The 10799-nt window shown below is 35.5% G+C and overlaps 1 protein-coding gene across 3 annotated transcripts; it reads left to right on the top strand.

Moving 5' to 3' along the window:
• The first annotated feature begins 2275 nt into the window (after positions 1–2275).
• LOC116025523 (paired amphipathic helix protein Sin3-like 3) lies at positions 2276–10753 on the top strand. 3 transcript variants are annotated; one of them, XM_031266763.1, is made up of 21 exons: positions 2276–2515; positions 2612–2723; positions 2796–2932; positions 3379–3534; positions 3807–3993; positions 4082–4180; positions 4296–4466; positions 4541–4700; positions 5372–5640; positions 5729–5883; positions 6660–6787; positions 6874–7128; positions 7995–8584; positions 8674–9228; positions 9308–9405; positions 9504–9642; positions 9753–9905; positions 10014–10165; positions 10248–10362; positions 10528–10620; positions 10714–10753. In XM_031266763.1, exons 3-21 carry the CDS (start codon positions 2856–2858, stop codon positions 10741–10743), a joined length of 3582 nt encoding a protein of 1193 aa, XP_031122623.1. In that variant the 5' UTR covers positions 2276–2515; positions 2612–2723; positions 2796–2855; the 3' UTR covers positions 10744–10753. The 3 variants fall into 3 exon arrangements, with proteins under 3 accessions (XP_031122623.1, XP_031122622.1, XP_031122624.1); XM_031266762.1 differs by having other exon boundaries at positions 2612–2650; positions 2771–2932; XM_031266764.1 differs by having other exon boundaries at positions 2612–2650; positions 2771–2932; positions 10254–10362.
• Positions 10754–10799: the final 46 nt, after the last annotated feature.

Consider the following 10799-nt stretch of genomic DNA (forward strand, 5'->3'; position numbering starts at 1 on the left):
TATTTGGGATGATTTAAATGACTTAGCATAATCAAATGTTGTGTACACAAGGGATCTATTCACTTTATGCATAATCTTCACACTGTTAAAATTTGAACTTTGATTCTACCACCAATTACTACCTACTAAATCATTGAAGTAATCCGTTATCATACTACCAATTATCTCAGCGACTCCAAATTAACTAGTCGAAGTAATCCCTTAGCATACTACCAATTATCTTAGCTACTCTTAATTAACTACTCGGAGTATTTGATATCTAACAATAGAAATTATGAAACATCTCATCCAATTCTTCACTCAAACTAAAAAAGGCAATTGGAGCTTCACTTGCACAAGCAATCATTAATGTAGCTGTCATCTAAAGTTTGCAACAAATAAATTATATATATATAAGGATTCTTGTACGATAGTGCGGTTAACACACAAATGACGCACATAAACTTAAGCATTAAAATGACACACCTTAAAAAGAAAAAACCACGCACCTTACGTTTTAAATTGCGCACCTTAAGTTTCACAAGTGACGCAACTTAAGAAGGAAAATCGTGCACCTTAATAAGAAAAATCACGCACTTAAAGTTTCAATAATTGGTGCACCTTAAATACACAAATCACGCACCTTAAAAAGAAAAATCACGCACCTAAAGCTTTAGACCGACGCACTTAAGTTTCAACAGCTAACATACCTTAAGCTCAAAACACGCACCTTAAGCACAAAAATCACGCACTTTAAGAAAGAAAACCACACACCTTAAGAAGGAAAATCATGCACCTTAAATTTGACTTAGATGCAGAAAAACCAAATTGCGACCGCGTTTTTTTAATCATTGTTGAGCTTGGATGTTTATTTAGGCAAAATCAATGGCTCTCATTTAACTGCACAACCGCACATGAGCCATCCACCCACACGCAAACATATATATGTATTTATATATATAAAAGGTTTTTTTTTTCCTATGATGATCTCATTTCCCTTCATGAAAAAAATGACAAAACACTAGTATTTTGTGTTCCTCTTAAACCTATCTTAATTGATGTCATCTTCATTAATTAATCAGTAGTGTAATAGATATTATAGATTCCTACTTTGGAAAGACCAACCCAGCTTAGTTATATTTTCTTTAACCTAGGAAGTAACTCAAAGATGGGGAGTAAAAAGAAAAAGAATCTATTTATAAATGACAAAATTAGTATTAAATGTTCTAAAAAAAATTAGTATTAATTAATCACGAGTTTTATTATACCAACACCCAGTCGGTTGAATCTTTCGTATAGTATTTTTATAATGCGATTTACTTCTTTTGCGAGGTTTGTGACACATGTGCGTGGTTTACATATTGTACACATTTGAGTAGTACTTACAGATTCCCATCGTCATAAAAAAATAGTAATAAATTATTGTATTTTGTATAATAGTATTACGTTGTTTTTATTATGTTGTTTGTTATTGTCATTTTAAGACTTTTTTTTCACATATTTACCAAATTAGTACTCTCACTGTCCCATTTTACCTGTTTTACCTATTATTCATTGGTCAAATCAACTCTTTATTCTTTGTTTATTTTATTTATCATTTTTTACTTGTTTTTAAATTTGATTTTTTTTGTTTAATAGTACTTTTAGTGTTGTTTCTAAATATATAAATTTTGTATATTAATACTAAACTTAATATTATGAAAAATGAATTAAAAATAAGTTTAGTCAAGCATCGTTAATGGAACCAGACACATAAAATGAGACGAAGATAGTAATAACTTTAGTATGTTAAAAAAAGATTTATTACCGAAATGGTTAATCAACTATTGCGAAATTACCAATTTGGTTCCGATTTAACGGTTGTTTAACACCAAAATTTGGTAACTAATTTTTTACTGAAATGGCCCATTGACTATAATGAAATTACCAATTTGGTCCCGATTTAACGTATATCAAACGGTAAAATAAATTGAGGACCAAAATGGTTAAATTTTTCAAAGTCTAAGAACTTAATTGGGCAAGAAAAATTGTTCAGGATCAAATTGATGATTTCGCAATAGTTGAAGGACCATTTCGGTAATAAACTCTTAAAAAAATCTTTAAAAAAAAAACCAAAAAAAAAAATCACAATTCCAAAAATTACAATCAGACCCTCCAAATCTCTCCATTATTACAACCACAACCCAATAACCTACACGTAGGATTCAACTTACCGGCTTTTCCCGGTTTCCATCCACCTCATATATGTATCACCACCGTTACCAAAACAATCACACATGCATATAGACATATATATACTATCTCTCTCTATATTTGCTTGAAGAGAGAGTTCATAACATACAGAAAAATGCAGAAATTCTTTTGTTGATATGTAAAAAATAAAAAATAAAATTCTAATAAATAAAGTCGAAATTCATACATACAATCGATTCTCAACACCATACACACAGAGATTCTCTCTATACATAGAGCTTCGGAAAGCACAGTTCTTCATTTGGAGAATTCAAAGCTGTTTGCTCCGTCTAAGGATCGCTGTGTAAATTTCGCTCCTTTTTTCTGCGCCATTGTTTTTGTTTTGCTTTCCTGGAATTACAAGTAACGCAATTCAGTGAGTTTTTGTTGTTTCCTGCAGGATTTTGTACGAGAATTGTTGACGGTGATCTGCGTAAAAGTAAGGATTAGAGCTAGTTTTGCCGGTTAATTGTGTGTTTTTTGCGGTTGGTTAGATCTATTGGTGTTTTGAGGTAAATGAGGGAGTATTTGAATTCGTGAATTTGTGTTGTTTTTTCAGGGGATTGATTATTGGTTAATTGTAGTGGTAAGAGTGAATTAAAGCACAATTGTTTGGAGATTAAGGGGATTAATTGACGAGGACGATGAAGAGGTCTGGAGACGAATTGCACAGGAGTCCTCCTCGCAAACGCCCAATTAGCTCTTCTTCTCGTGCTGAAGGGTAAGTCTTATCTGTTCTGTGTGTTTTTTGTGTAGTGAATTGTGATTATTTGTGTGAATTCGGAAATGTTTGATTTTTGCTTTCAGTGAGATTAATCTCTGATTATCATGGTTTTGAATTGAAATTGTTGAACCCCTGAATGAGCTTTACTAGAGGAAGTTTTATTTCATTCTTCTGCTATTTGCTGTTCATTGTTGTGTTGGAAGTTGAATGCTTTGAATACATTTTCTGTTCTTCTGGTTTACATATTGCAGCTTTTACCACTTTGGCATTTCAAAGTCAGTGTATCCATCTGCTATATTTATGAAAGATACAATCTTTTTTAATTATTGTCTCCCTGTGGTTCAAATAGGGTTTGCATTTAAGTACTGATTTAATTTTTAGAAAATGTTGCTATTGATGCTTTATCAATTCGTATGGTTGGTTTTTCTCTTTGGGCATTGAAGGTCTGGACAACCGCCTATGACGAGTGGAGGAGTTGCACAAAAGCTAACAACAGTTGATGCCCTTGCATATCTCAAGGCTGTGAAAGACATCTTTCAAGACAAAAGAGAGAAATATGATGAGTTTCTTGAAGCCATGAAAGATTTCAAGGCTCAAAGGTTGATTCTTTGTTCTTTTTACTTTTTTATTTGGGCAGTTAGGTGAACAGTTCAACAGTGATAAATGGAATCCATGTTATCTGACTTATTTATGTTTAGTTGAGTTGGCTTGAGGTTATGGGTTCTAGAAATTGAGATAAGGTTGTGCATATTTTACTTCATTGACTTTGATGTGAGAATATCCAAGATTTGTTTTCCTCAATTCTGCAGACAGTTTAAGTGAAACTTCTAATGTTGATTCATTTTGTTATCATGGTTGTCAATCTCCACAGAATTGACACATCTGGTGTCATAGCAAGGGTGAAAGATCTATTTAGAGGGCATAGAGATCTAATTTTGGGGTTCAATACCTTTTTGCCAAAGGGATATGAGATCACCCTTCCACCTGAGGATGAAACACCTCCTGCAAAAAAACCTGTTGAATTTGATGAAGCAATCGGTTTTGTTAACAAGATAAAGGTGTGCATTAATCCATTCCATTTTAAAATTTTGCTTTCTATTTTTTCCATAATGCTCTACAGTTGATGGGTTTTTGTTTTCCTTGCAGACTAGATTTCAAGGTGATGATTATGTATATAAATCTTTTCTTGACATTTTGAATATGTATAAAAAGGAAAGTAAATCAATCTCAGAGGTTTACCAGAAGGTATGCTAGTTCATTTGGGATAAGTTTATTATTAATATGTAAGTTTGTTTATCTTTTAATATGATGATCTATCTGTAATCCATTAATCACTTTAATGTTTCTGTGTTTTTGGTAGGTTGCCTCTCTTTTGCACGAACACCCCGACTTGCTTGAGGAGTTCACCCGTTTTCTACCTGACACATCTGCAACAACTCGTGCACATTATCAGTCTAATAGAACTCATATCTTGCAGTATGATGACAAAAGCTCTCCCATGATAAAGGGAAGACCCATAAATACTGATAAGGTAGTTTTCATACTGGTATTTTTGTACTGTGACATTTTTGGGTAGTAACTATTACTTTTGTTTTCTGTTTCCAGAAGTTCATTGCTTCACATGCTGATTATGACCTCGGCATGGATAGATCTGACCCAGATTATGAGAGAGTGCGGCACAGGCGTATGGAAAAGGAAAGAATAGACAAAGAACGTGATGAAAAAAGGTTGGAAAGGAATTCAGCTGCAGATCATTTCCATCAAGGTGGGGAAGTTTCTGAGGATTTTGATATTCCTCGATTCATTTTTTATTTGGTTAATAAACTATAAAGGATCTTTTGAAATGTGTTTTGGATTTATTATACTCCGTAGTAAATAAGTGAACTAATATTGACTTGTTTTGGTAAAATGCCTAAGAGGAAAGGTAAAAGAATAAAAGGGAAACAATGAAATCTTGTATCTCTAAAATCTATGTTGGAGCTATATGCCTATATATGGCATTGAAGGAAGTTCAGTAAAGTCCCCAATAATTCTCTATATGTGGCATTATCTGGATCAAGAATCACAGAGAGCAGAGGATTTGAGAGAGGAAGAAGAAGAAGAAACTGATTCTTGTTATTCTCCTAACAAGAATAACCAACTGCCAGCTAATCAACACTAATCAACTAACCAGCTAACTAACAATCTATTACATCACTGACTGAGTTCTTTATTTTCTTTCTTGAACTGCAGCTGCTTCTTGTTGTGATATGTTACTGTATAAGACTGGAGTTTGGAATTATGAGATCTGCAAGATGAATAAAGTTTTCCAATTTAGTGTTTTCATGCAGATGGCTATATAATGCTATTCTGTATGATGTCATTTCTTAATAGTTTTTAGGTGATATTCTGGCCTATTATGATTTAGTCTTCATGTCCTTGAATTCCAATTTGCAGGATCCCTATGGAATGATGGGAAAGTTCCCAGATCTGTGAAGGTACCGGACAGGGATAGATACCGGGACCGTCAGTGGGAAGACAGAAAAGATTTTGATACCAGGGAGCAGGATAGACCTGACAGAGGTGTTGCGTTTGGAAGTAGAGATTTACATGGGAGGAAAATGCCTTTTTTGAGCAAGGATAAGTATATGGAAAACCCAATACATGAACTTGACCTTTCTAATTGTGAACATTGCACTCCAAGTTATCGGCTTCTTCCAGATAATGTATGTTGTATGTTTAAGATTTCAATGCCCAAAATATTTATCTTACAAATCTCTGTACTTATGTTTCTTTGGTCTTTACTTAATTCAGTATCCAATTCCTATAGCAAGCCAGAGAACAGAGTTAGGTGCTGAAGTATTGAATGATCATTGGGTATCTGTAACTTCTGGAAGTGAAGACTACTCTTTTAAACATATGCGGAAAAACCAGTATGAAGAAAGCTTGTTTCGATGTGAAGATGACAGGTCAGATGTTGCCTTGGTAACATTTAGTGAGTAAATCACCTAAAATGTGGCATAAAGTGAAATCCTTTTCACTGACAATTTCCTTTTCCCCTAAACTTAGCGTTTTATCAGCTACATGCCATGCATGGGCTGTTTAGTGTTTTATGATAAAATTATTGGCTATTATTCTGTGTATGCTGTTTTTCATTGTCTAAAGACTTAAAACCAATACCAAAGCCGTTATATGAGTTAGGTTATATGGGTTAATGGAGAATTAGACATTTATTTAATGTATAATTATCTTTTCATTATCCCTTAAGATGTATTGGATCCTTTCAGACCTTCGTCTTTTATTTGATTCAACTAAAGGGGATAACGATTGAACCTTAGACCTCTTATATGGACTCTTAGTCCTATGCTAGTTGACTACAAGGTCTTTTTTGTTTGTTTGTTTGTTAGGACTAACACTCTTCCGATTTTAGAGCACTTGTGCTATTCATATCATTCTAATCAAAGCACAATCTTTTTCTAGAATCTTTTAAATAAGTTAATATCTTTAATTTTGGAAGTTGGATTTGATTTGGCTTCTTTATAATTTAGAAGTAATGAGATATGAGGATTTCCTTATAGAGGAGAGAGAAATTCATTAAAACTGATGATTGGTTGATGGGAAGTTACTTGAGGGTTGCACCACAAAATCTAGGGAATAGTAGTTTTCTATTGTCTACAAGTTCATAAATGCATATATTGATTTTCATAAGATTCCTTCGTACTAATTATTGTTTTGGTGATGTCAGGTATGAACTGGATATGCTATTAGAGTCGGTAAAAGCAACGACAAAACGTGTAGAAGAGGTGCTTGACAAGATTAATGATAATACAATAATTACCGATGGTCCTTTTCATAGTGAAGAATATTTTACAGGTAGCACACTGATGACTGGTAGATGATTTTTCAATTTGTGTGCTACATACTATAATGAATAATCCTTTTGCATTGTTTTGCTGTAGCTCTCCACCTAAGATGCATTGAGCGACTATATGGTGATCATGGACTCGATGTCATTGATGTTTTAAAGAGGAATGTCCATCTTGCTCTTCCAGTCATTCTATCCCGCTTGAAGCAGAAACTAGGAGAGTGGGAAAACTGTCGTTCTGATTTTGATAAAGTTTGGGCTGAAATTTATGCTAAGAACCATCACAAGTCACTGGATCATCGTAGCTTTTATTTCAAACAGCAGGACTCAAAGAGCTTGAGTACTAAAGGTAATACAAAAAATAAAAAATTCCCTACCATTAGTACATGACATTGTGATGCATAATCCCAAACTGCCATATCTTTCTATTTCTCACTTTTAGCTTTTAGAGGTTATAGCATCAATTAGAAAACAAGTCACTGGGAAATTGTCAGAAATGTCATTGGAACATGGGAATATGAAGCATCTTCTTTTCTATTTCATGAGGGCACTGAACATCTTTCTATTGCATCCACTGCTTGCATGGTGTGCATGATTCACTTTGACCCTTCTTGCTATGACTATTTATATACAGGGAATTTGGCAGTATTCCAATTTACTTGGTCTTTAAATGCATTGGACCAGGATATGTTTTAAAATGATCCTTTAAATTTTCCTTAAATGTCATCCTCTATGGTCCCTCAACTATTTGAAATTTACTTAATTTAGTCCTCAATTTAGTACACTAGAGGACTAAATTAAGTAAATTTTACATTGTCAAGGGGCCATTTTGGATGAATTGATAGTTGAGGACCAAAATGAAAATTATGTCATAATCAAGGGGCTATTTTGGGTATTAACTGTTGAGGGTTATTTATTACAAGTAGCAACAGAATAGAATGGTAGATCAAAGCCTATCCGAGCATTTGTTTAGAATCGATGCTTTAGGACAATCAGGTTTTTAACATTATCCAATTTGTTTAGATATTCCAGATTGCAATTTAACCACTTCTTCTCTTTTCTTCCAGATTCTGAACTGGGTTTGTTCCACATCTTTGTAAATTTTAGTTTATTCAGAATTTTCTGAACATCCAAAAAGATATATCAATTTGATTAGTTGTGACTGGAAGCATGTCCTGGCTTAACACGGCTTGCATTTTTTATTTTTCCGTGCAGCATTGCTGACTGAAATCAAAGAAATCAGTGACAAGAAGTGTGAAGAGGATGATGTACTGCTATCAATTGCTACTGGCAATAGATTACCAATTAGTCCACAGCTAGAATTTCTGTTCCCTGATCATGACATCCACCAGGACCTATACCGGCTTATAAAACATTCCTGTGGAGAAGTATGCACAACTGAACAGCTGCATAAAATTATGAAGATTTGGACAACGCTCATGGAACCGATGCTTGGTGTTCCTCCTTGCTCTCAAGGTTCAGTGGATGGGAAACGTGCCATAAGGAACAACTATCTTGCCACTGGTAGTGTAATTTGTACCGTTGAGGAAAAGGATCGTAATACTGCTAGTGCTAGTGGTGCTGCTATTACTTTGAGACAGTTGAATATTCCTCGAAATGGGGATGGAGATACCCCTCCTGAACACTCAAGCTCATCCAGAGTTTGCTTAGCTGATGCTGATGATGCAGTAAAAGATGATGCTTCCCATGATGTAAATATGGCTGCTGCTGAGATTGACCCTGCTCCACTAAGAATCCCGCCCACTGGTTCCAGTGTAGTGGATGCAATCATCAAAGGACCAAAGGTATTGCCAATTTGTAGGTTATTTGTATTTTTAATTTCATCCTTTCTTTTATCATTTCTCTTAAGTTGTTTATCCTGTTTGGGTCATAGGAGGAATGTTTACCAAACCCGAAAGAAGGCAAGGCTCAGAAATCTCTTGAAGATGATGAGAATTTTAAAGTTGAGAGAGAGGAGGGTGAATTGTCTCCAAATGTTGATACGGAGGACAATTTTGAAGCAACTAATGATGCCAGAGCAGAACCGACAAATGCTTCAAACGAAACTGCTGCACATAGGCTGCACGGCATTGGAGAGGTGGGAGCTGGAAACGAAAATGCTCAAAGATCATCTCAGAACAGCGAGAATGTTTCTGGAAATGGTGATGTTTCAATGAGTGAGTCTGCTGACAGAGAAGCTGGCTCGAATGAAGATCCCAACGAAAGAAACCAAAAAGAGAACGAGCATAAGGCCGAGAGCGAGGGCGAAGTAGAAGGAATGGATACTGCCCGTGATGTTGAAGGAGAGGGAGTATTGTTGCCATCTCTAGAACCTGCAGTACAGACCGCCAAGCCTCTCACAACAAAAATCCCTTTGGGATTGCATGACAAGGGCTCCCGAATCTTCTATGGAAATGATTGCTTCTATATTCTGTTCAGACTTTACCAGGTGAGACTATTTTACATTAGTGTACTTCCCGAGTTCCCGCAGGTACTGTGACACTTCTAACTTTCTTTTAATTCAACAGATATTGTATGAGAGAGTCCAGAAAGCAAAATGTGAATGTTCATCGGCTGAAAACAGATGGAGAATATCAAATGATGGAAACCCTGATCCATTTGCCAGGTTGGGCATATGCAGCTGCACTGTTTGAGTTTTTGAATTATGTTTACTTACAATTGTTTATAAGCATGAATCCTTTCTCCTGCTATCTTGTGCTGCAGATTTATGAATGCCATTTTTGGTCTGCTGGATGGTTCCTGTGACAATGCAAAGTTTGAGGATGACTGCCGAGCTATTATTGGATCCCAGTCCTATATTCTCTTCACCGTAGATAAACTGATATATAAAATAGTCAAGCAGGTGAATGCGCTTGATAATCTGTTTCATACTTATTTAACGCAATATTTTGTTTTCCATAGCCATATAAACTTTAGTTTTATTTCATAATTGTTTATTTTTGTTATGTATAGCTTCAAACGATTGCAACCGAGGAGATGGAGAACAAGCTACTTCAGTTGTTCATGTATGAAAAATCAAGAAAATCTGGCACGTCCTGTGATGTTGTTTATTATGAAAACGTGCGTCTTCTCCTCCACAATGAGAACATATACAGAATGGAATGCGTAAGTTTCAGTTGCTTTTACTCTCGTTTTGGTCGAAACATTTGAACCTCCAAAAAATTAAGATTTTTATTTCTCCATATAAATGGGCTATTCGTAATTCTGCTGCAGTCGTCTACGCCAATGCGGTTGTATGTCCAGCTCATGGACCATGAACATGACAAGCACGAAGTGACTGGTGGTGCGATGGAGCAAAACTTTGCCAGTTATTTGAGCGATCTCCTCTCGCCTGCTCCAGAAAGACCCCGGGTGTTCCTGAACAGGTACTGCAGTATATAACAAACAGATATTTCAATTTTCAAGCTACGAGTATGATCTGTATTTAAATTTATTTCATATATGTAGATACAGGCGAAAATGTGGATACGAAGATGAAACTTCGTTTACAAAAAGCAAGGCAATGGAGAGGCTTCATATGATCAATGGTCTCGAATGCAAGATATCCAGCAGGACACTGAAGGTAAATCCAACACATAAAGTCATATCCGCACCTAGGATGCACAAACACCACATTCCTCACTAATTTGGTTCTCCCGATTTCCCTACACACTAGTTATACCTGCACCAAGGATGCACAAACAAATGATCACATTCCTCGCTAATTTGGTTCCCCCGATTTCCCTAGGTGTCATATGTTCTGGGTACAGAAGAGCTTCTGTACCGGAAGAGAAAGACGAGGAAAACCAGGAAGCAGTCTCCAGCAATCAACAGTTTGAAGGTAATACGAACATTCAAACGTAGCATTATTATATCATTAAACATTACTATTCGCCCCGGTGGCTAACCCCGCGATTCCATATTGTTTTGCCAGTGGTTTGCCCGTCGTTCGCCAGCCAGTTAGAAACCCAAAATCAGCACCAGCCGTCGCGTTTTTTACTTTTTTTTTTTTTTTTTTTA

The sequence above is a fragment of the Ipomoea triloba genome, chromosome 7 (assembly GCF_003576645.1).
Source record: "Ipomoea triloba cultivar NCNSP0323 chromosome 7, ASM357664v1".
Taxonomy (NCBI): domain Eukaryota; kingdom Viridiplantae; phylum Streptophyta; class Magnoliopsida; order Solanales; family Convolvulaceae; genus Ipomoea; species Ipomoea triloba.